General features: G+C 37.0%; 1 protein-coding gene and 1 long non-coding RNA gene across 2 annotated transcripts in view; one reads left to right on the top strand and one right to left on the bottom strand.

The window, feature by feature from the left end:
- Positions 1 to 26,229, bottom strand: part of PKN2 (protein kinase N2) — a 58,099-nt gene that overhangs the window by 5,378 nt on the left and 26,492 nt on the right. The window contains exons 3-20 of the mRNA XM_081325106.1: positions 23,468 to 23,619; positions 22,146 to 22,263; positions 19,726 to 19,871; positions 19,420 to 19,633; positions 17,419 to 17,604; positions 13,922 to 14,031; positions 12,079 to 12,222; positions 11,905 to 11,980; positions 11,473 to 11,647; positions 10,871 to 11,000; positions 9,103 to 9,230; positions 8,852 to 8,927; positions 8,558 to 8,649; positions 6,506 to 6,682; positions 3,213 to 3,275; positions 2,546 to 2,622; positions 938 to 1,080; positions 479 to 586 (exon numbers count right to left, since the gene is read on the bottom strand). Of these exons, the coding sequence (XP_081181232.1) occupies positions 479 to 586; positions 938 to 1,080; positions 2,546 to 2,622; positions 3,213 to 3,275; positions 6,506 to 6,682; positions 8,558 to 8,649; positions 8,852 to 8,927; positions 9,103 to 9,230; positions 10,871 to 11,000; positions 11,473 to 11,647; positions 11,905 to 11,980; positions 12,079 to 12,222; positions 13,922 to 14,031; positions 17,419 to 17,604; positions 19,420 to 19,633; positions 19,726 to 19,871; positions 22,146 to 22,263; positions 23,468 to 23,619 (2,315 nt within the window). The remainder of the gene's footprint in view (positions 1 to 478; positions 587 to 937; positions 1,081 to 2,545; positions 2,623 to 3,212; positions 3,276 to 6,505; positions 6,683 to 8,557; positions 8,650 to 8,851; positions 8,928 to 9,102; positions 9,231 to 10,870; positions 11,001 to 11,472; positions 11,648 to 11,904; positions 11,981 to 12,078; positions 12,223 to 13,921; positions 14,032 to 17,418; positions 17,605 to 19,419; positions 19,634 to 19,725; positions 19,872 to 22,145; positions 22,264 to 23,467; positions 23,620 to 26,229) is intronic.
- On the top strand, positions 11,581 to 17,461 carry LOC308666349. The gene is made up of 3 exons (XR_014026103.1): positions 11,581 to 11,673; positions 13,645 to 13,751; positions 17,441 to 17,461. It is a non-coding gene; the product is annotated as an uncharacterized lncRNA (long non-coding RNA).

Genomic DNA, 26,229 nt, shown 5'->3' with positions numbered 1-26,229 from the left:
TTTTTCCTGAAGGCCTCTGCTGGCAAAATGGAGGCCAGCGGTGATATGTGTGAGCGGCCGCAGAAGTGGGCCAGCGGTGGCCATGTTGGTGCCGCTACTGTGAGGCAAGTGTCAGGACGTGAGAGGCCTGACTGCAGCAGTCCTGAAGTAAGCACCTCACTGCACCTCGTGCAACCAGACAGTGGGACCGAGTGGGTGGGGTCTTAACTATTTTGGCAGTAGGGCTTATATTAGGCGCACAGGTAAAAATCAAGCTAGGTCTTATTTTGGGGATAGGTCTTATTTTTGGAGAAAACATGTTAAAGTGAGGGGAATGTCCTCCTAAATTCTCAGTTATATCTATATCATGCCTACCATTAAATTAAAGACCAAGTATTCAGCACTTCTATTCAATGGCATTGGGACAAGGTATGCTGTTATTAGTACCAGTAAATCATACTTTCATGTTACAATATCTATTTCAGATATATAGTCTTACCCGTCTCATTACTGAGATAGCTTCTGTAGACAGGAATCGAGGATATCTTACTTCATCATTTACAATACTGTCAAAAACCTCTTCTTCATCGTCTCCTGGGAAGGGAGACTGAAAAAAAAATGCTTCTTAGAAATGGTAATTCAAAGCTTTTTTTATGTATTAAAATAATACATGTAGCATCGAGCGAGTGTGTAACTGATATATGTCATTCTCTTCCTGTCCCAAGCAGCATTATTAAATCAAACTTAAAAATAAACCAGTACTGAAAAGATGATGAAACGTCAAGCCCATTAAGGCATTCACTTGAGGGAAACTCAAATGGGGGAGAAACCAGGGCCAAACTTGAAGAATATCTGCTACACCATGCATTCAGATATTAGAAGTTGTACTCTGAAGAAGGCACTCTATGTTTACAGAACAATGTGCTATTAACGCTTCCGTACATTTTGTGAAGCTTACCTCACCAACCAGCATTTCATAGATGAGTACACCAAGACCCCACCAATCTACAGCTCTTGTATAAGATGTTTCTGTCAATACTTCTGGAGCAAGAAATTCTGGAGTGCCACAGAATGTACTTGTCCTGTCACCAAACCCCATTCCTGCAATGATTAGACAAATTACACAAAGATTTAGATATACTGTATATCTGTCAGGGTTGTACAGACTTGACTCAAATTTGATTTATGTTGTCAATTCCATTTAGACAGTCAAATCAATGTGATGGTCTATATGTTTAATGAAGTCAATTTAATGTTTCAATTCAAAGTGTTGAATCTGGATCATACCTGGTCTTCAAATCTGTTTAAACACCACCCCCCAAATGGCCAAATTCAGCATTTTTAATTCAGTTGGTGAAATGGTATTCATGAATGTGCAGTCACACAAGTTCTTCATATGAAATCACTGAACTATTTTCCTATTGCCCCGAAATATTTTTTATACTCACCTTGTAGTGCAAGAATCCTAAATAAACAGTTCAAGTGGCAACTGGGGCAACTGAGATACAGATCTAAATGCTTCTCAATGGTAAAGACAATTTGAATCCAAAAATTTAACTAAACTTCCTCTGAATTTAATCTCTGAGTCAATGGTTTACAAACAACAGATTTTTAAATAATGTATTTGAATTGTGCCTTGTTTTCCCGCTATCTCTATCCTAGGAATAAAATAACATTTGATACAGTAGAATGTTGTGGACATACAAAGTAGCTTTAAGGAGGCACTGCTAAATTTAAGGGACTTCTATTTATAACTCTCAATTTCAGTTTCCTTAATCATACTGAGAGCTGCTAAACTATTGCTCTGAAGAATAGAGCAAAGGAAACTGGAGGATGAAGAAAAAAACTCTCTACTTATGAGCAAGGCATATTTTTCTGAAGTTTAAAGCTTTAATACTGCACTTAGCCAATGCCACCATCCATAAAGCATCTCTATGGACACTCCTCCTGCTATGGAGATTGTGGCTTGCTCATATCAATGTGGCAATTATCACATCAAGGACACACAAAGTGAGCTGCAGGATTTTATCCAACATCTTCATTCTGCACATTCACAGAGCACGCCTATCCAAAATACAGGTAGTCCTCGTTTAACAACGCAACTACTTGTTCAGCGACCGTTCAAAGTTATGACGGCACACATAAGGAAAATAAGGAGACTTAGAACCGATCTGCATAACTGCAGCTTTGGCAGCAACCCATGTGATTGCCATTTGCTGCTTCACTGCTGGTTTCCTACAAGCCGGGTCAAGGGGAAAGCCGTCAGGACATTGCAAACGGCAGTCACGTGACATCACACCTGACCATTACATGGAAGTCACTTAACAACAGCAACTGGCACTGTTGCAATTGCTGTCATAAAACAGCGGGGTTACATGGCATCACACTTTTCGACTGTGTCACTTAGCAACAGAGTTGCTGGTCCCAGTTACTGTAATTGAGGAGTCCCTGAAATACATTCCGTTCTTACCAACTTCCTGCTGGTGGGAAAAGTTGCTATCTGCAATCCCCACAACATGTTTGAGTAGTAGAGGAAGTATTATCAGCCATTAAAAAAAAAACTTGCCTTCCTTGCAGAGACCAAAGTCAGCTATTTTAACAAAGCCTTCAGTATCCAGCAACAGGTTATCCAGCTTTAGATCTCTACCAAAGAAATAAAAGTTACAAGAAAATTAGTAAAACAACAAAAACAAACCAACTATGTAATTGCTAAGCCATAGTGCCTGTCTTCCCCAGGCTGGGTGCCTGACTTATGGAATGGAGAATCTTAGAATTTGCAGCAATAGCCATACTGACTAAGGTCTGCACATCTGGAAGTTACCCAATTTGCTAAAGGCTACTTTAAAGAAAGTACCACTTGCAAAGATGTACTAATTCTTAAAAGTTTCCTTCCCCCCCCCCCCAATTTGAACAGACCTTAATAATGTGCAAACATCTAATAGCATTTTTTTTTATTAAAGAGTTTTACAATATTTTACAATATATCCCCAAATCCCTCCCACCCCAACCCCCCCACTTCCCCCCCCCACTTCCCAGAGCTAAATACAGGATTATAGTTACAACAATCATATTCTAAATAAAAATTTACACAAAAACATCTAATAGCATTAATTTCTTCTAGCAAAGACAAGGAACAATTTTATTAATCATAATGACAGCAGCTTTTAAGCCAGATTCACATACATTAGCGGGACATAAAAGGAAGTGGAACGCTACATTTTTGAAATACTTACCTGTAAACTATCCTGTGCTCATGTAAATATTGCAGGCCAAGAACTACACATGCAGCATAAAATCTGTTCAAGAGAGAAGGACAATGTTTCAGTACTCATCAATTTTGCACATTTATTTACACTATTGCAAAGAATAACTCTTAACAGTTGAGACCCAAATCACACCATCCATGTGAGAGTAGAGTAGGAATCTTCCCCCCCCCGACTCCCAGTGCTCAAAAGATGAAGGAGCAGCCATGAACTGGGGTGTGTATTCTATGTTCCAGACCTCACTGGAGAAGCTATCAATCTAGCCATCCTTCCAATATCAGGAGATTCCCATGCAAGGAAACGCTGTCTGTCATTTGGGGCACATTTCCATTATGCTTGCTGTGGAAATTTTGGATTCAAAAATTCAGGTCCCATCCTGATTCTTGTCTAAGGGAATTGCCTCCTTGCCTTCCTTGAAAATAGGTGAAACTATTGACCAAGAAAGAGCAATATGGCTTGTTATGTTTCTCAAAGAAAAAAAAAAATCCCTTCTTCTATTAATAGAAGATCCTAAAGGTGTCCTTTGTGGTCCTAGGGATTAAAGCCTGGTAAATGAGGAAACATCAGAACAGATCCTTGTAACGGCATTTGGTATTGATGCAGGTGATTGTCTTCCTATGTATTTTATATTCTCTCTCTCTCTCTCTCTCTCTTTTTTGGTGCCTTTCAGTCAGTATTGACTCCTGGCAACTGTCTGGAGAAGTCCCTGCAGTTTTATTGGCATACTTTCAGAAGTAAGTTTGCCACTGCCTGCTTCCAAAGCCTGAGGAAGCATAACTGGCCTAAGGTCACCTAGCTGGCTATGTGCCTAAGTTAGAAGTAGGATTCTGTGTTATTAGGACACAACTTCCACTTGAACAACACTAAGGAGCTACAGCTGGTTCAAAATCCAACAGTGTGAGCAGCAACGGATGCCGCTTGGTGTGCCCATGTGTCACCACTGCTACCTGAGCTGCACCAGTTGCCAGTTGTCTTCGGAGTGCCAATCAAGGTGCTAGTAAACACCTCTAAGGTTCTGTATGGCACAGGGCCTGAGCATCTGAGAAACCATTTATCTCTTTTCAGCCCAACCAGGATTTCCAGCAGAACGGGTGTATTCCAGGTTTGCTTCATTAAACAGTGATATTTTGTAAGACCTAGGAAGCATGTCTTCCCTCTTGCAGCCCTCAGCCTCTGGAACAAAGGTTAAGGATGGCACCCTCTTTCGTGGGGCTGAAGTTTATTATTTGCTCAGTGGCCATGTTGTGTTTTGTGGCTTATGTTATTAGGGCATGTAAGTCTGCACTACCTGTTGATTTAATGTTTTAGCTGTTTTATGAGTTCTGTATGCTGCTCAAGAGTCCACTGGGGGTAGGTGTCCAATAAATATAAGTACGTAAGTAAGTAAGTAAATAAAACACGAGTCTCAAAATACTGCTTAAAAAGCTTGTTGTGATAGCCATAGTCATGCTATGCGTATTGTCTACAGATATTATTCTGTAAATGACCATATTTCAACAGGGATTGTTACTACACTTTCTGTCTTGCCAATCAGAGAATGTAGCAGAAGCCACCCAGATTTCAGGCACCTTCTCTCAACTGAAATAAAGGAACTTGCATTGTTAAGTCCAATGTTCCACTTCACCTGTCATGAAAATTTAGTTTTTTAAAGACCTGCTCCGATGGGTGGAACTAAGGATTCCAGTAGAGGACAAAACAGACCCACAAAGCTTAAATCTGATGATTTCTAACCCAACCGTGTGAAATTATTTTTGTTTTTTAAGCTCTAGAAACCTGTCACCACCCAAAGGCAACCGTCAACAGTTATTATATTCCAGGAAGTAAAAAGTTCCCTATTGTTCAGGCTTTATGCCCCAAGGATCATGTTAACCTTGTTGTTGTTAGCTGTGAAGTTGTGTCCAACCCATCGTGACCCTATGGACAACGTTCCTCCAGGCTTTCCTATCCTCTACCATCTTCTGGAGTCCATTTAAGCTCACGCCTACTGCTTCAGTGACTCCATGTTAACCTTGCCAGATAATAAATACTGCCTAATTTAGTGGATAGTCAAGTTGGCTAATATTTTTTAAAAGACAAAAGTCAAATACAAATGTAAAAAAAACACAGGTTAAATTAATAAAAATAGGCCCTAAAATATTTAATGGAAATAGTTCTAACACTTTGCACAATGGAAATGGGAACCGTAGAGGAAAATCTATTACATGTAGGATCCTGGAAGTAAAATTAATGAGCTAAGTCCCAATTTCTTTTACATGTGTTTACTTGGAATTATCTGATCAGGTCTTGAAAGTATATGACATTACACATATATATCATGCTAACAGGACACATTTATTTATTTACAGGTAGTCCTCAACTTAAGACCACATTTGAACCCAAAATTTCTGTTGCCAATCAAGACAGTTGTTAAGTGAGTTTTGTGCCATTTTACGACTTTTCTTGTCACTGTTGTTAAGTGAATCTGGCTTCCTCATTGATTTTGCTCGTCAGAAGGTCGCAAAAGGGATCACATGACCCTGGGACACTGCAACCATCATAAATACATGCCAGTTGCCAAACATCTAAATTTTGATCATGTGCCCATGGAAGTACTACAAATGGTTATAAGTCACCGAAGGAGGAATCCAGGTGTCGTAGACCAACTAGACGTGGGTCTTTTTTTGCCGATTCTATTTCGGTGAGAAGATCACTTAGTTTCTGAAGCTTATAATGGTCATTGTTGCTTATCTTTGGTCTTACGTATAAGGCAGCCTCTAACGCTTCTGGGCTTCCATAGGTTCGGTCAAGTCTTGTCCATGCAGCAGCAAGACCTGTGTCTGGGGAATCAACGTGTGCTACACTCAACCCTTCCACACGATCTGCGGATTCTGGGCCTAGCCACTTTATGAGTAGTTCAAGTTCCTCTCTGGCGTTAAGTCGAGGACTATCTATATTTGATTTCTATAGCCACCTATCTCAGCGAACGATTCTGAGCAGCTCACAATTCAAAACTTATATTACAAACATTTTAAAACAATAAAAACAGTAAAAAGCATTAAAACTGTAAAAACATCAAAGCGTCTCATAGGACATCTCTCATTGAAATTTCAAATGAAATGCCTTCATCAAAGTTACAGCTGATCATTACCAACTTAAACTAACCTTGGAAGAGTGAGGTGTCTTCTAATCTAAACACAGTTAAGCAAGAAGTCAAAGTCATGTTCTCACTAGTCCTCATTATTCTCACTAGCAAGTTCCAAAAATCGATTAGGCTCAAAACTTACACTGCTCTGGGTTCAGAAAAGACATCAGTGTGTATGTGCATCATGAGATCCCCGCCAGCAGCGTATTCCATTACAAAGCACACGTGATCTTTGGTTTGAAAACAGGCGAAGAGGTTCACCAAAAACGGGTGTCTTACATTGTTCACAGTTTCAAAAATTCGCTTTTCACACATGAGACTGAGAGCAGAAAGAAAGAAAAAAAAGTAATGTGACTTATTTTATCTTTAGTATATCAGAAAAAGAAGTCAGAAGAAAAAAATCCAGAAGATCAATGTATGTAACTTTATATAAAAGATCAAAAACACATGGCTGAAATAAATGACATAATTAAATCAAGCTTCCCAAAAACAGCCCTTAGAGGCTTATTGTATAATAATTATACACCTAATGCCTTTTCGGTGTCGATCCCCAGGTAAATCAAAAAGCTGTAATTCCTAGGCAAAAAGATACTTGAAAAGTAAATGCAGAAGCTTAGACTATATATATTTATATCATATTATTATTGTCATGGTTCCAACAGACAGAAACGAATAAAGCAGAAATGATACTGTATTTTAATTACATACTAAGCTATACTACATTACATTGCACTACATTCAGTATAACAGACATATATAAGTATACATGTAAATAATCTATAGAAAAGAGCATTCAGGCTCATAGAATTTCCACAGTGATGCAAATAAATATTAAATTTGTGTTCCTGGAAGAGGACAATATATACTCATGTTGTACATACTGAAAAAAAGAGGTAAACAGCTGTTAACACAATAACAGATTGATGCCATTTCCTGTTGACACATGCTTAGTTATCTTTACACTCTCATCCTACAGTTATTCGTAATTAGGTTCTGTTAGACATATTGTCAAATATGCATGTTTACAAATAATGGTTCGAGGTCATATCAGTTCACACCATATAAAAGATAGAAAAATATATACACTATACAATTGTAAATAGTGTATATATTACACTATATATACATATATACAATTCTATAAAAAAAGTATTAACCCCTTTTTAGATTTTCTGAACTTTCATGTTTGTTTGTACAGTATTATTAGAGCTTCATGTGGTCCTCCTGATAATATAAAAGAAGCCTGGATGTGCAAGTAACAGTAACTTTAGTGCTTATTTCATAAAGTCATCCAACATGTTTGTTTAGCCACTCCTACAGTAAAAGGAACCAATGGAGACCAATTGACCAGTATGTTCCAGCATGTTTTTACATTCATAGAAGGCCAGAATGCAAATCCCATTGGTTCTAATACTGGATATAATACATAATTGTCATGATTAACAGTCATTAATCTTCTCTACCCTGAATTCCTCTGCTTTTAAAACTATCCAAATGGGCGATTATCAGCAAATGTTCTAACAACCAATTCAACATTAACCCTTATCCTCTTATCTGATCATTCAGCTTGATTGTAGTAATAAGAAAAAAGGAAAAATTCTTTCTTCCCAGAGCACACTAGTTTTTATTTAACTCAATTGTTTATGTACTTGCATTTTTCTAAGTTAATGAAACCTAAACACTGCAGTGAGGTATTTTATATACTCAATTTTTTTAAATTATCTTTTTCTACAATTTATTTTATTCTACAGTATTTTTAAAATGTGTGATGACTAAAGGTATGAATAAAATAAAACTTTGTCCAAAGATTTGCATAAACTGACTATAATATTGACAATTTAACATTATTTTTTAAATAACGAATCTCAGGATGCCTTTTTCATAGTAGTCACAAACTGGACCAATATTTTTAACTGAAGTGTTTAACTCTGCAGGAAAATCTTTTAAGTTAGGGTTGTTTTTTTTCTTACCGTATGTCACTTTATACAATGAACTTTATCTTTTCAATGAGAATTCACATAAATTTAGAAAAATCCTTTGGAACCGTTTGCTACAATTTCTTATTATCTGCATCATCCACAAATCTCACCGTTTCACTGGTCACCCCAATTCCAGTCTGTTTCTGAATAACAACTTAAAACTGAGACAATTAAAAACATATTCATATTTAATTATTGCTCTCCTTTATACCAACCTGTCTACTTCATCTCGAGCAACAATGTCTCCTTTTTTTAAGGCTTTAATAGCAAACATTTCATTAGTGTTTTTATACTCAGCCAATAGGACCTGAAATACAAAACAGCGTGTTTTTATTGTTTAAAAAATCTTATTGGTTTAATATTTCATTTAGATTTATAATCATTTTTAAATGGGCACAGATTCACACACAGATTCTCTAAACATACTAAAATCAAGTGGGCCTCAAGCATAGCTATGCAGATACAGTATGACAAATACACAAAATTGCAATTTTAGCTCTCACAGGTACCTTTCCAAAATGTCCTCTACCCAGAACAGCACAACATCGGAAATCTTGTAAACTAAACTGAAATCTCTGTTGTATTCTGAAATACACAAATTTAAAAAAAAAATGAGAATCCAACCTTCCTTGAGAATACTAAGGCAAAGTAGTTTGCATTCTCTGGGAAGGTTCCCATCAATGCATCTGCAAAGCAGAATTTTTTGCATAGCCTTGTTCAGCATGAAGATCTATGGTCATATAAAAGCAAAACAGCTTACCTTCTATCTTCAGGTATTTGTTTATACTCAGTATCAGAATTTGAAATCTGAGTCTCACAAATAATTTCTGGTTGAAATTTTGGAACAAAATTATTTGTGTCATTCTCAAAATCAAATGTTTCCGCATCCTGTGAAAATTTGAGAAACAAATAAAAAAGAAAAGAAAGAAGATTTAAAAAATATACCAGAAATTTGAGAAGTATGCTTAATTTAGAAAAGTAAAACCAGAGGGGTAGTTTTTCAGAGGCATAATTTGAAAAATCATCTATAAAAACTACTTTTGCTACATTTCTACACTTCTATATAGAAAGTTAACAAGATCCCAAAACGGGAAAAGTTTAAGGCAATCTAGAAAGCTCCCCAAACCTACATACAAACCTATACATACCTAACCTACAAACCTACGTACATCTATATCCATATCTATCTCTTATTCACATGAACTGTATACAAAGAAGAAAAACTATGAAGTATTTCTCCATTATGGAAGCTTCTCTTTTATGGCCATATATTGAAAGAACATTACTACAGCTATGAATGACTGGGCCTGTTGTTATTTACAAGCTTCTTTTAGGCCATCTTTTAAAATATTATGCACACTCTTATGGGAGACTTGACTGTCTCTCTCTTGCCATATATGCACCACCACAAAAATATGCACCTGAACATTCTCGGTGCTGCCCTCCAAATATTGCAACATTCTTCCAATATGGCTGGCAACTATTTTTATTTGACTAGATTTTTAAAGGGTCTCCATTATGAAGTGTGTGTGTGTGTGTGCGCGCACACACACACACACACGTGCAATACAAATTTAATCAAGCAACCAGCTAAATTATAAGGGAAGGAGACATGCAAAAGCAGTTATTTAAGCAGTCATTTATAGGAAACAACAGCTTCATGATTACACTTTTTCAAACACCGAGACCCATGAATTTATTTAATTTATTGATATTCTTCCTTTTTCTTTGAGAGATCAGTGTGGCGTACTTGGGGACCTCTACTAATTTCATCCTCTCGATACCAAACCCATGAAGTTGGCTTAGCAGACAGAAAATGATCAGCTTTTGTGCAAATTACAAAGAATACGAGCTCGGCACAGCTGTCCTGGAAAGGAAATATAGGGGAAAAAAACCATTTGAAACCCGATATTGCCTTGTGACATGGGTGCCCTAGAAACCATAGCCCATGTTTTTCTGTACTGAGAGGTCTATTGGGACATTTGCCGCTAGTCGATTGTACCTCTTTTATTTAAATTTCTGGGGCACCCCAGTAGCCTTTATATGCTCTTTCTATTAAATAATAAAGATAAAATTTATTTCTCTAAAAGTAGTAAAATTTTGCTACATTATGTGTAAAGTTCGCCCACAAATGGTTGCTTATAGTTCTGGTTGTTAAGGGACAGCTAGGTCTTGTTCATTTTATTTACTGCATTTTTATTGGTCAATGACTGAATTAAAAGCTCCGTCTGTCTGAGTTCAACGGGCAACAAGGGCCCTGAGCATGGACGTCACCAGTTTGCATCCAAATGTTCCGACCCCTAAACACATCGCTCAAAATGACCACAAAAAAGGAGAAAAGAACATTCATACATCCTATTCTATTTTAAGGTTGCATTTTTTTAAAAAAAATACATAGTAAATTAAGCGTTATTAAAAACAATGGCAATAATTTATTGAACTTGGAAGCTGCCCAATTCTCAATAATCCTGGGCAGCTCACAACAATCAAGCAAAGAAACTGCAACAGAAATTCTCAACGAGGAGCCTTGCCTGAGTGGGAGTAGGTGGAGACTTCGGTTCAGGCGAAGCTTCGCTGATTTCTCCCAGAGAAGATACCCGTGGAGGACAGGTGGGTTCAGGGTCAAGTTCAAACACCAATTTACCTACAGGGGAATCACTTGGGAAAAAAAAAAGTTGACTGTAAGCCTGTTGACCATATGAGCAGAATTCTACACAATTCATTTTTTTTTTTTTTAAAAAAATCCAGTGATAAGCATCTGGTTGTTTTTACATTGCAAATGTTTCACAGGGACGTGGTGGAGCAGTGGGCTAATGCCTCCTTAAGTAACACCAGCTGCCTGCAATTAGTGCAGGTTCAAGTCCCACCAGGCTCAATGTTGACTCAGCCTTCCATCCTTCCAAGGTAGGTAAAATGAGGACCCAGATTGTTGGGGGCAATTAAGCTGACTTTGTAATAATGCCGCTTGGGGTGTGTGTGAAAGCCCTAATAAGCAGGCATATACATAGAATGAAGGCTACTGCTAAGTTTGTAAAGCTGCCCTGAGTCTTCGGAGAAGGGCGGGATATAAATGGAATTAAAAAAAAATAAACACTTGAAATCTGTCCCTTTATTTTAGCCGTTCACTTACCTAGTTGGTGAGCCTAATCCAGAAATGTGAGCATCAGCTACTGATACTGTAGCAGGCACAGAGGCCTGAGGGCTGAAGGTCCCAGTATGATTTACTGTTGGAATAGCTCTTCTCACCAACCTTCCCCAAGTGGCAATATTAATATTCATTTGCGGAGCTCTGAGAAACGTTTTGCCTGTGGATAAAGAAAACAAAGCCTAAGTAATTTCTTTATTTATCACCAAAAGCTATAACTGAGAATTCATATATTCATTCATTTATTACTTGTGATGGATAAGCTGTGCATGCCGTATTTCCTATTTTCTTTTGTACTTTCTTATTAAAGCCTTGTTGACAAATTGTGAAGAATTATCTTTACATGAAATGTTGACATATAAGCATCAATTTTTATTAATCCTAGGACCAAGTGCTAAAGCTATAAAAACACCTCACCTTGTTGCTTGGAGAAAATTTTCTTTTGTCTCTGAAGTCTTGGTCTTCTTTCAATAACAGGATTAAAAAACGTAACCTGCAATTCAGGCAATAGGTTTTAGAATGCAGACTTAATACTTTTTGGAAACAGGGCTTCACAAGACTTAAATACTTACTAAAAGGATTTGCCCTTACCTCTGCAAACAAAGTACCCTGAGGTTCAAGATACAGACACATTCCATGTCGCTGATTATCCAAGAAGTCTTCTAACCTCAGAAATTTCACGGCACACAAAGATCTCCAATCACGCCAATAAACAGAAATCTCTAACTCACGTGACTGAAGAATAATAAGAAATAAATCCATGCTTAGTTTTTATATTTACCAGATTTGAGCAGACCTAGCTGGAAATATTCTTAACACCAGAATCACCCTACCTTGGGAATAGACGGCTTTGACAATGGAAGAAACCACCCTTCTTTTCTGCCCACATGATCTAATTAATTCATTTATTTATTTACCTGCTGCTTCCAAGCTAGTGCAGCACTGCATAAACTGGCTCAGAAGTTATATCCATGAAATGAACGGCCAACAATGTGATAAAAAATTCCAACGCTGTTACTGATTTTAAGGAGAATCATCAGAGACTAGAAAGGAATCTTTTTTTTTGCTTCCATGTATTGAATCCGTCATAATTAAGATGTAAAGGATATTATTTCTGCAATTCTCAAAATGTTTCAGACTCTTTAAAAATAACTAACACAAAAAGCTCGAACCTATAAAAGCTGGGTTGGCACCTGGAAGGTTAGGCTAGAATAATTTATGATCCGTAATCCTAATGTTGGATAAATGTAAACTACTCTATATTAATTTCAAAAGCAACAGTTTATCTTACAGTGAAGACTAATAACGTGTGTGTAGGCATACTAAACAAGATGCAAGGATAGAGGATAGCTACATTTCAGTTTGTTGTTTTTCCCATTCTTCTACCTCCCAAACCCTTTCCATCACAGATATTGTATCCCATTATGTAACATGTAGAACCATTTCTCATGACCTCAATGGGCCCAAGGCCTCTTTATATGCAGATTAGGTCATATTATTTGTCAATCTAATTTGAATGATCTGAACGTTCAACCTAGCTGCTACTTAGACCTCTTCCACAAAAGAGAAAATCAAAACTTAAGCGGGATTTTAACATACAGTTCAATGTTATGTCTATTATTATTATTTTTTTTAAAAATGTCTTGCCCTGAACTCATACCCCATACATGCATTTGGAGTAGATTTAAGTATATATGAGCAAAGCTAAAAAATCATATTGAGAAGAGCGTCTGTAAACATGCCAAATGTCAGTTGCCTTCCACTGTCTTACGCAGACTGGCTGACAGACTTTGGCAAGGCAAGAGGTTGTTTATTTTAGGATTGTTTGATTGACTAGATATGAAAAATTATTTTCACAGTCAAAGAACTTGATCTTTTTGTCTCTGTTTCAGGAAATCTATTTCCTGACTTCATCAAATAAAATAAGTTGTTTAAAAAAAAATCTCTATATGCCAAAAGCATACTCTGTATTGAAAAAAAATATATAAACAGGTCACTAAAATTTCTTGTGAAAGGCTCCCAAACGTACGACCTACATTTTATAACATTTTAACTTCACTCCAAGAATGAATTGTTTCAACAGTTGCAATTGATTTACAACAGTACACACAATTAGTTAAAACATCTCTTGAATCCTCTACACTGTTTTTACTACAGGACTTTACCTAGTACCACAAGCACTTCAAAATGATGTGTTGCAAATGCTACCAGGATAGTGATGCAGAATACCAAAGATTGTATGACTGGAATGTGCTTCTGCTCATGTAAGTACCATCTCAAATTTTCGTCCTTGTTTCAGGGAGAGGAAAGGCTAGAATGCGCTATTCTGTTCAGGAAAGGGAAGCTACATATTCCAAGTCAGAATTTCTCTCTAGGCATGAGCTGCAATTTACTCAACTGGCAATCCTGGTAAACGTATTAAAGAGGTCCTTACTCTGTCTAGCTCCAGCGTAAATTTCTGGTCCCAGGACTGATTGGAAATAGGCTTCCAGCTGGTTTGATCAACAACAGTGTTGTCCAATTTCAAAACAGCACAGATTTCGTCTGTAAGCAAGTTAAATAAGTTCAGTTTAGAATGCTAAAATGACATTCCAAAAACAGTAACAGAAGCAGCCCTGATAATGAGGAATAACTTGGAAATACTTAGTCTGAAGAGTAATTACAATCTTCGTTTAGGTTAACCTACAGCAATAATGGCGGACGAAAATTCTCCGTGTGAATGTTCAAAGTCATTTGTGTGCAAAGCTCAAATGCTTTCCAAACTATGGCACTGCGTTTCCACCCCCCCTTCTCTCAGTAGAAGAAACCACATCTCATTTCCTTTTTCTCTCTCAACCTTTCCTAGAAAGAAAGATAAAATGTTGGCTCCTCGTTCTCCACATACTGACAGTCCTCCGCCTAGAACCATTTGTTCAGCAACCGTCTGAGGTTACGCCACTGCTGAAAAATGGACTTAACGAGCTGTGCTTGAAATTCAGCCATTGCAATGCTCCCCCGTGGGTGAACAAAACCCGGGTGCTTGTGCAGGCCACCAGAACTCAGGACTGCAGGGGTGCTCCAAATCTTCTCACCTGTCCACCTTACCCTTCTCGGCCCTTTGTCCACTCTGCCCTTTGCCTTGCGGGTCAGCCCGCAGCCCCTGAACCCGGGGCATTCTCACCTCTAGACTTCTCCTTTCCCTACTCATAAAGATCAGCTCTGGATCGGAGTTAGAAAGTGATCGGGACATGGAGGATGGCTAGAGATTAGTCTGCCCCTTGCAAGCAAATTGGAGGCCGGAGGGGATTTTGGCAGGGGATCCCCAACATGCTACTCTTGCCTAGTGTCGCACTTGCTTTCCTGACTTCCAGATACAACTTCACAGCGGATGAAGAGGCAGGCTGGAGGCCAGGTGCAATGCACGAGGAAGTTAGGAGTAAGAAAAATAAAGGGGCGCCAAAATTAATTTTAAACTCATCTGACTGAAGGGGAATGGCCGAGGTGCTGCGAAGTAATCTTTTCCAGCCCAATGTTAAAGAACAGAAGGCACACACAGGAGGTGAAAAGAAGTTCGCTTGTCAGCAGCAATGTTTGTCTTGCTGCACCTGTAGCTTCCTGGGGCACGGCAAGCAGCCGCAGAGCTGCTTCTGGTTCTGGGGTTGCCTGCTGACCCACAAGGCGGGGTGCAGGAAGCTAAAAGGTAGAGATGGGGGTGGGGAGAGACAGCGGTAGTTGGAAGTAGTCCCTTGCCTTACTGAGACTTGGGGCTGTGAGGGATCAAACTGGATCGGGATGGATAATTGTTTAACAACCCAGGATTCTCAGTTAATTACAATGGGGATTGCCATCGTAAGTTGTTGAAGTTGCGTGATGACTCACTTTCTGATTGCACCGACTTACAATGACATTCCTGGTCCCAACTGTGGTCATAAGTCAAAGACTACCTGTGTACTCTACAATTTCTACATTTGCACCGTGAATGCTGGGACTCTTGCTAAGCAATTCTATAAATACCAGGCATAGGTATGAGTCCAGATTATTAGCCCTCTCTTGCAATATTATCACGATGAGGTGGGAAAAGAAGACAGCAGTGAGGGAGTTGTAAAAAAAAAAAGCACTTGGATTTTATGCTATTAATTTCATCAATCATGGAGGGTTCAATCAATACGTACTTTGAATCAACAGGGAAATATAATTCATTTTCTCATTCATTACATTTTAAAATCCAATTGTAGCCGAACTGTTCCAATATTTCTGTGGCGGCCCATGCTTTATTAGTTGCAATATCCCAATCACAGGCTCCCAACTGAAAAGAGAACCTTCCGCCCTTCAGACATCATCAAATTAAGGATATACAAAACATTCCATTTTGTGAGCAAGACTGTTTTCTCCCTTCATGATGGTTTTTGTACTATACTAGACATCTACCAAAATTTGGATAGAGGGCTAGATTTATATCCCAGAAACATTACTTCCACAAAAAGAGGCAGCCCAGAACAGTCGAGACAGGCATGCTTCAGAGAAATAAATAAATAAATAAATAAATAAATAAATAAATAAATAAATAAATAAATATTCTGTGCTTCCTGGAATATTTTGCACATCACTGCACTGAACCAACCAGCATGGCCAACTGTAGGGAGGACATCCCCCAACCTAGTTTTTTTTTAAAATGAAGATTATTACCATTATTACTATTGGTGATTCTTGAAACAGTACTTTGGGGATTATATAATAATAATAATAATAATAAAAATTCATGGGTCGATAGAAAAAATTGCTCAAGACATCTGTCTGCATGAATATACTATACTATGGCAGTGGTTTGGATATGAAGGCCTAAGGGCACAGGATGTGGGAATAGCCTGGGTAAATTCTGGGCTCCTTGATCTGGTCTCTGGACTGGTATTGGAGACCCCCAAAGTATGCTTTTGGGGGTTGGGCGATTACAATACCTTGGGACCAAGACAGAGAGTCCATGCCTTCCATGGGCTTATCTCACGTTATTTGTGGCATCTTATGCCGGGGGCCACACTCCAGATTCTGAAAACTCTGGTGTGATCATGAGGTGTTCTGGAGAGCCTACAACCATGGTCGAAACGCCTCCTGGTCCAGTTTGCAAAGTCAGAAGAAGAAGAAGAAAAAAAAGTGGGAAAATTCTCCTAAGCAAGATAGACAAATGGTTTCTGCCGCTGCACTTTCATTTTTTTTTGAATGGAAGATTGTTTTTCAGTGTAAGAGTTGAGAAGGAAAAAGCCCTCCTACTTTTCTCGAAGGAAAACCTAAGAGTAAGGAAGATTACCTTCCACTCAATGCAAATGTTTGCATTCTTGTAGCTCTGTCTATGGTGACTGAGAAATCACTTTTTTTCCAATTCGTGGCACCTGCGCTCTCTCTAAAAGCTAGGCTAGCCCCCTCGATTATGGCCTTCTAAAGGGCAGCGAAGGCTACATTCTTTGGGAGGGACTTTGGGATTGATTGCCAAGACATCTAAAACTGGATTTTACTGAGTATTAATTCATTATGTTTTGTGTATTATATTATTATTGGACTTAAATTTATCTTACGTAGTTGTTGTGAAGAACTACTGACATTCAGAAGTGCAACTTTAATTATAATAATAATCAAGGGATTTGATGAGCCAGGGGTACAAAACTCCCTAAACCAAATATTTCTTTCCCTAGAATCATTCAGCTAGTGAATGAATCCAGAATCCAAAAAAGGGCATAGCTGCTTTAATGACTGGCAGACCATCTCAGCAGTTGCGCAATGGGTGCTGCTACATGCCTTTTTACTTTCAAATCCAAGCTACTGCACAACCTTAAAACACAATCATAATCAAATATGTGATTAAATTGAGTTTATTTTTACATATAGTTACTTTTCCTAAGAGATTTCGTAAAAGTGTTTCTGAAAAAGAAGGAAAAAAAACCATTAAAAAAGGTACTGAACTGGATAAATCATCTGTTTTCAGGAGGTTTCGGCAACTGCCACTTTTACTTTTACTTGTTCGACTCATGAAAGATGATCTGGCTTCACTTGGACTCCATCCAGGTAGAGTGAAGGATGTTGCTTTTGATCTACCAGGGACAATTTCCAGGATATCTTGGCAACCCATAAGCCTAACTTCCAGAGTACCTAAAATGAGATCAGATTGTCTTAACTCATATAATTGGTAAAACACCAGCTTAAGCAAGTACAAGCAATTGATAAATGGCATCAGCGTCATTAACGTCATTCTGTGTGGGCAGGAATCTTAATACTCTGTAAACTTCATATTTATGGGGCAGTACAAAAGCTCTTAAATATATAAGCTTTAACTAGAAGAATCCAAAATTAGAATAAACCCACTGAAATCAACTGAATTTAGCTACTGATGCAAGTCCCAGTAATTTTAATATGCATTCATAATGGGCTTACCTGACATGAAGTTTTATGACTGTTCTTGCTAAATGTGTGTCAACACAGCAAGTTATAGAATGTTAATGAACTATGGTTTTTACAAAATGTATTAGTGGGTCCATTCTAATTGTCTAACAATCTGCCTCATGTACTATTCCTCCCATCCCCAAAAAAAGCCAAACCGTGCAGGCAGCAGGAATCCCTCTCCAAACATGGTACCTGATGTATGTTAATAGATTTTGCATCCATATATGTATGTGGGTATGTATCCATGTATGTTTCAATTTCTCTTAGATATTGATTTAAAGTGGATAAAACATGAAGAAAGGAAATCAATTTATATTCCATCTTTGCATAATCTCAATCTAGTAATTCTATAATAATGGACAGAAATGATAAAATGGGATTCCATATATTTAACCTGTGCTGATCAATGTATTGTTGTGTATTTGAGAAGACACAGAAACAATACTCAGGCACATTCAGAGAATCAACAATCCCTGCTACAACTTTAGTTTAAAAACTAAAGTCATTTTGGGAAATATAAGCTAACAGCTGTGCTACTGCTTCTAATTTGGTTGTTTATTAAATAATTTAGTAAACAACATTTTAAGATCAGAGTTTTTATTCAACACCTGCTTCAAGTTAGCAAATAAAGTCTGCAGGGATATATTTAAGATCTTCATTAAGCATACAAGATACCTTGGAATTTATTTCCTTTATGAAATGCTGCAATTACAGAAGCACGCACAGACTGTCAAGGGGAACTGTTGGACTACAGCATCTCAAATTTCATAACCCTCGTGCAGAGTTTTTCTTCTGTAATGTCTACTCTTAATTTTTTTATATTTAATTACTTTAATCTAAAAACACATTAGCACAAGTAAATGAGAGATACAGTGTTATGCACTGCCTGTTTAAAATTCTCTTCATATTATTAAGTTTTAATGTTTTAGGGAAAAACCTAAATTCTCATCATAACTGAATGGCTATGAGGTTATGTCCAGATTTCACTGCGATTCTTTCTAATATAAGCAATAATGATACAAAAACTTTTTAAAACATTCCAGAAATTAGATGCATTAAATAAATGATTCAAACATTTTGAATTAGAGTCCTTTAGGCAATAACTAGAGTTGTAGATTCTAGCAAGTTACACAGTGCAATTCTTTAACTTATCAGATAATAAGTGACTGCTTCATTGGCTGGGTCCCATAATGAAAATACGTAGAGACCACTGTATTAAAATAAAAATTTCCCCTTCACTGATAATCTTTATAAACAATATTACCACCTTTAAAAGTTTGAATTTAGTCAAGCAACTGAAATGCTTGCTATGATGTAATTAATGCAAACAAGAACTTGGCCAAATATAGCCACTGTACATTTTCTTAGAGATAATACATATTTAACTATGATTTAACTATGCCCATTTATATTAAAAAAACATCCAAACGTACAAAACTGCAATGTTTCTTTTTAATGCAACAAATATTTTCAAGTTAGAAACCAAAGCACACAAAATACGTAGCTATTACTGCCTCAACCAACCTGTTAGAGCTGCTGGTTTGGACAGTGTACTATACTGATTTTGCGTGGATATCACACTTTGCCGTGGACTTAGTGTTGGTGAGGAAACAAGTGAAAGTTCTTCTATAATAATACTGCTTTTCGGGTGATTTTTAGGGAGTTCATTTAGTCTTTGTTCTAATGAATACTTCAAGAGATCCAGCTTCTGGCTTGATTCATTAAACCTTGCTTGAGCCTTATTCAGTGAAACAAGAGAAAAAAGAATCCATTAGGAAAAACTCCTTTAACACAATAACATTCAAATTTCACTTATTACATAAAAATTACCTCTGAAAGAGCTTTTCTGTCGGTAACTTTTCCAGAGCCGAACAACTTCATAACATTTTTGGCTCCTTCTGCCACCGCATATTCTATCCTAAAATGATGTCGCAATTCTTCCATCCGAAGCTCAAGTGGGCTTATCACAGGTTTTGCTATACATACAAAAAATAAAAAAAAATTAGTACTAACTAGTATATCAAACTATTAGCATAGTATGTTACACTAGCCAGAATATTGGCACAAAACTGAGAAAACATTTAATACATGTATTACAGTTTGTGTTACCTTCTTGGGCAATGAGGGCATTAAAGCAGGCAAGTCTGTCCTCTTTTGTATGCGTGCCAATGTTGCATGTGCACACAAAAGAAGAGTTGGTGTTGTGATGCCACATCTGTTATCTTGTCCAAGTTGAACCCAATCCCATGGCTTCTGCTTCATAGGTCTAATACAAATTTACTAACCAGCCATATAAAATTGGATGGATTGACAGATAAATGAAGTGAACTAAGCACTCAAGGGACGGTTCTCTAAGCTGTATAGAGCATAATGTGACATTCAGCTACACATTAACAAAAGTCCACCAAGATTTTTTGAATATGGCTGTTTCACTTGCCAGCAGATTCACGGCAGAGCAAATGCCAACTAAATCAACTTTAAAAATCCATCTTGCTGGGGGCAGACATCCACTGCATTTATTTTCTAAATGTTACAAAGTACATGAAGGGGTTTCACATAGACGAACACCTATACATTTGAACAGGAGAGACCTTTTTACCTGCACACTACAGAATAACTATATGAGCACAGGATAATATCGTTGTGTGTGTGCATGTGCCTTTGAGTCAGTACTGATTCCTGGTGACTGCCTGGACAAGTCTCTGCATTTTTCTTGGCAAGATTTCGGAAGTGGTTTGCCACTGCCTCCTTCTTCCTAGGGTTGAGTGTGAGTGGTCCGAGGTTATTCATCTGCCTTTGTGCCTAAGGCGGGACTAGAATTCACGGTCTCCCAGTTTCTAAACTGGATAAACTGCTTTTTTTTTGACAACTCCCTATCTTCTACTTTTTCTGTCTTCCTCTCCTAGCAATCGTTTACATCTAGCATAAACTACTGGCCTTTCAATTCCCTTTATTTAACAAAAAAAACCACTAGTGTCTTTATTCCTTCTTAAGTTTCTATTCTTGGCCCTTTAGTTATGCCTGTTATATTTAGTGACAACAATATACAATGGTGTCGCTTTTTCAGTAATTCACACCTGTCTTGATTCAGCTGGCTGCAACAGATGGAAACCATCTTTGACATGCAACGTATAAAAAGGATTCCGAGTATTCAGAAATCTTTCAGCAGTGTTATTAGTCCATCTTTCCTAGGCTAGTTTAAATAGGATTTCTCACAGCACTGACTCATCTAGGAGAAACAGTCGCAAGCCAATAGCACCCTTACCCAAGCCTACTGATTGATGGATTTGTCACGACATCCAAATGTACTAGGCATGCATACCTTTTAAAACTCTCACTTGGAATGGGGGAGAGTTACTTGTGGGACAGCCCAATGGTTTCTGCTTATCCTACTAGATCTGGCAGGCTGGGCATACTTCAGATCCTGGAGGCCTCAGAAGCATGCTTTTCTGTTACGGTACTTGCCTTATAGAACAGCCTTGCCCTGGAGATACGACCCTGTTGGCTTTCAGATTTGTGTTTTCCACCAGGCACTTGGGCCAGGATACTAATGGACCTGGCATGGAGTGGCTGGTGGAAGAATGCACGTTTTACTGGGCCTTCAATGTTGTTTCTTATTTTAAATGGCTTGCTGTTTTTACGGTATTGTAGTTCTATTCTGTTCATTGCCCAGTTTCTTCTGGCAGCTATGTAAGTTTGTTTAGTAAATAACAAACAATATAAATAAGAACATTTAAACTGTTAATGAGGTATGTATGGAAAGCTTACATTCATAAGAGGAATTCCCTTCCCTCCCCCCCCCACCCCACGGAATAATCTATTCTGCATAAACATTATCCAGAATGAGGAGTAAGAACACAGAGAGTTCTGAGCAGTCCAGAGACATTCCTACAAAAATGGGATTCATATGACAACATTAGGGATTTGACATGAGCCACAGGGAGTCAAAACAGGCAGGAAGTTAGGAGTTGCTCAAGGCGTTGTGTGCATACCCATGTTTGTAAACCACTTGTAGAAGAAGAATACAGGAGCCTGGTTAATGAGCCTTTTCAGAATATCTTATGTTAAACTGTAGTACAGATTCCTAGACTAAGGGGGGAAGAGAAAGACTGACTGAGCATTGATCTGGCCTTGTAGTAGTGTGGGGGAGGTCATGACTTGGGACTTTTTTAAAAAAAAGTTCCGTGAGAGTTTTGAGTTAGAAGATTCTAGAAAGATTTTAGTGGAAGGTTTTCTCTCTAATGTTTCACCATTATCAAAAGCCAATTCATTAGTCTGCACTGCTTGAAGAATCTGCATCCTTATAACTTCAATTTTTGTCTTGCTGTCCTGAAGCATCTGTTGAGCTGTTGCGAGCAGTTTTCTATCCTAAAAAAAGAAAAAAAGTTATGCGATACTAAAATTTGAATTCCCCAATGAGTTTCAAGTACAATTCACATTGTCTTTTCAGAATATGAATTCTGACAAACTAAACAAGATTCAGAAATCATTATGGTTTGAAAACTAATGTGCAATGACTACCAATACATTTTATTTAAATTTTGGATGTATTGGGCATAGGCATTAAATACACCCTTGTTATTTAGATTTCTTTTATTATTTTTATTTCATCTAGACTAATGTAGAAATTAGAGCACTACAGCAAATAGAATAATGCAGCCTCTAAGAGACAGAACCAAAAAGAAATTGTCAGGATTTTTACTAGAATGCTGTCAGCATTTATTTGTAGTATATAATACTGAGATCATTTATACAAATGAAGGGAAAAAAAATCTTAAAAAAGCTACTCTTTCCCTTTCTGTCACACAACACATACACAGTTTAAAAATGGAAGGTAATGGAAAGGACTTGAAGAAGTTTTCTTCAATGTTAGTAGCTCAGCAACAAGATTAACAATGTAATTTAACATATAACTGAAAGTGTCTGGAAAGCTACAAATTGATTTTCAGAAAGGTCAGTGAACCATCAAGAAGCAATTCAAACTGTCAACTCTCTGTCACCGTAATCCATTCGATTCTGTTGTAGAAATCTACATTTCTGTAGTTCACGCTCTACATGCCAAAACCAAATTCCTATTTATGATTGCTGATAAACACCATTCCATGGTTTGGCATAGAAACAATATTTCCAAATATGATTTACTGGTAATGTTATCAGAGCATATTACTGGAGGTTGTGGAAATTGTATCATAACCCTAGATGATCTATGGCTAACACATCCTGTCAAAAGAAGCAGAAACTCCCCCTTGGTACAAATAGATACCAACAAAATATCTGATATGCTTAGAAACTGACTTTTAAACATAGCATATAATGATTTCTATATCTTCCCAAATGGCCACTCTGTAATGTCAGATACTCAAAATGTAACAACCTCTAACATTTTCATGTAACAACATGAAAATTAAACAGTGTATTACTGAATTCAAACATGCATTATTTGTAATCAGCAACAGGATAGGATATTATCCATTACTCTGGTACAGATCTATTTATATCGTCTATCTTGACTGTAAAGTTTTAAATCCCTCATCTGAAAACCTTATTAACTGTGTGAGCTAATAGGTCTTACCTTTGATGGACCATTTGAATACATTTGAATCATATTTTCTGCTCCTTGCTTTACTTTCAATTCTATATTTAACTGTTTCTTTAAGGCAATTAATCTGTTATTAGTAGGAAAGCGAGGATCACTATTTGGTGTATCTGGTGTTCTGGGACAATCTGTAAATTTGAAACAAATGCCCATCATCAATTTTTCTAAATAATACTCTACAACAAAAGGAATGCATTAAGTTTGTATCAGTCAAAATATCAATTTTACAGTACCCTTTAAGCTGTTAATATCTTTGTCCTAATACTGTTCATATTTTCTATCTGGTGTAGTTACTTTCCATTTCTCAAATGAGGGCTATTTTGTACAAACTATTCATGTAAAACTAAGGCAGTACAACAATAGTTCTATGGAACAATCTCTTGTTTTAGTTATCTAAAACAGCCATTTTACAAAACTTTTGCTAGACAATTAAAATATTTATTTTAAAAAATCCCCTACAGGAATAATTTGGCTACCAAATTATTAATATTTAGGTATTTCAACTAAAAACTTTATAATGCAAAAGAAATAAATAACATTAAGTGAAGTTTTGATCATACAATATTCTAATGGAAACTCACAAAAAGATGTATTAGCCCCGCATGACTGTCTCCACTATACCAGTGGGATTACTGAGGGTTGCAATGGTATTGTTGCAAAATGTTTTATTTTGGAACAAGTTAACTTTCTGTTCAGTTTTTTTTTTAAAAATACTTAAACTATTTATTAAAAAAAACATGGTACAGGAAGCTTACAGGATAGCAAATGATATATTGAAGGTATATGAGTTCTCATTGGCTTGATATTGCTACCTTGTGGCCTAAGAAGGAAGCACTGATTACTTAAAGGGGAAACTATAGCTTTACTTTAATCAATCATCCACTGAAATTCTCATCAACACACATACATAGTATATCTTGATCAGGGATGTCAAAGCTGCAATGTCACGTGACATGTTGCGACGTATCGCAACTTTTTTTCCCCATTGCCGGCAATGGGGTGGGCGTGGTGTTGGCATGATGTATCCGGCCCGCGGGCCAGCAGTTTGACACCCCTGTTCTTGATTATAAGTAGCTTTGAAGAAGTTACTTTAAGAAAGCAAAAACAGAACTAGTTGTGATTTTACAAATTATAATGCGGTACCATTTATATTAGTTCTTTTATATCATTGTTAGCAAATTACTATTAAATTATGTTTAGTAATTAATGAACGTTCACCATTATGGGAGCACTTCCAAAGTCTCCATATACAGTCAGTTCTCATTATTCATGGAAGTTATGTTCTACAAAGTTGAGGCAAACACTGAATTAGCATATGCTAAAATCTCAGTTTGGAAAGTGCATTCAAATGTTTAGACTCTGTGTGTGCCTGCAAATGATCATGAAAACACCGCTAATATTGTGGTTACAAATACATTTTATCAAGCAGGTGGATTTGCAAATGCGGAATAACGGACCAATTAAATTATTGATTACTTACAGGCAGAACATCTAAATATATATTTAAATATTCATGTCACTCTGTTGGCACTTGGAAGTGTTGTAAAGCTGTTTTGAAATCATGTTATGGAGTGGGAAGGCACTGTAGTTTGTTGTGCATAAAAACATACCAAAACATGAGCACTTCTGTTTTTATTAGTTTACATAGTTAACAGGGCCTTAGTTAAATATTCCTTCTGAGGCCTCAGGATAAAAACTCACAGACAAATCTTTGAATGATCTTAATTGCTGATAATTCCCCTTTACAACAGGAGTTGGTTGCGAATCTCCTTGTTGGGGGTTTTACCTTTTAAGAGATTTGAAGGAAGTTATGAACAATCAGCTTAGTTTAGGAATGCTGGATCCTAGAAGGAAAAGTTAGTGTAAAGTTTTTCAATTAGTAATAAGCAAGAATAGGTCTTGATGTGAATATGGGAAAAAAAGGGAAAGAAACTACAATTAAAGTAAAACTATAGCAAGTCTGTTTTGCATGCAAACAAATTAACTTGCAAAAAGAATGAAGGAAAATGGGAGGGGGGGGGAGAGAATTGATTTCTTTGTCTAGTGCAGGGGTCTTCAAATTTGGCCCTGGCTGAGGAATTCTGGGAGTTGAAGTCCACAAATCATAAAAGGACCAGGTTCGAAGACCCCTGTTATATACAAATGCCAAAAAACTTGAGCAACTGAGTGAATCTTTGCACTTTGTAAGATGCTTACTAAAAATGGGGAAATGGATAAATTTTAAGATAGGTAAATATTGATTGCAATGTCATGGATAGTATGTGGTCTGAGAAACAACTAGTGATTATGCCTGTCTTTACCTATTTATCAGATTTACTTATATTATTTTATATTTTACTGTGTTTTTCAAATCTTTTTTTAAAAAAGATTTGAAAATAGCTATATATGAGAGTATGATTGTGTGTTGTTTCTCTATCATTACTCCTTAAAAGTCTCCTTAACCCAAACACACACAAACATTTACTGGTATTAGTCACATATACACAACATATTATACTTGATTCAGTAATCAAAGAAATAGGAAAAATAAATATACAAAAAACTTTGGAAAGTTGTCTCTACATGTCCTTGAGGCACAAAAAAATAAACGGAAGGCAAAGCTTCAAATTAGAAAGCAAACCAGAATATTTTGAGATGATAATCATCAGATATCCAATTGCAATATACATAAGCTATCTGGTGTAGTGCTTATAAAGACCCTGAGATAGAAAGCCAAACACTACGACTTCTAGTTCTCC

The sequence above is a fragment of the Vipera berus genome (assembly GCF_964194415.1).
Source record: "Vipera berus genome assembly, chromosome: 3".
Lineage (NCBI taxonomy): Eukaryota > Metazoa > Chordata > Lepidosauria > Squamata > Viperidae > Vipera > Vipera berus.
The sequence above is the reverse complement of the archived record's forward strand: the minus strand, read 5'-3'. Positions and strand labels throughout refer to the sequence as shown.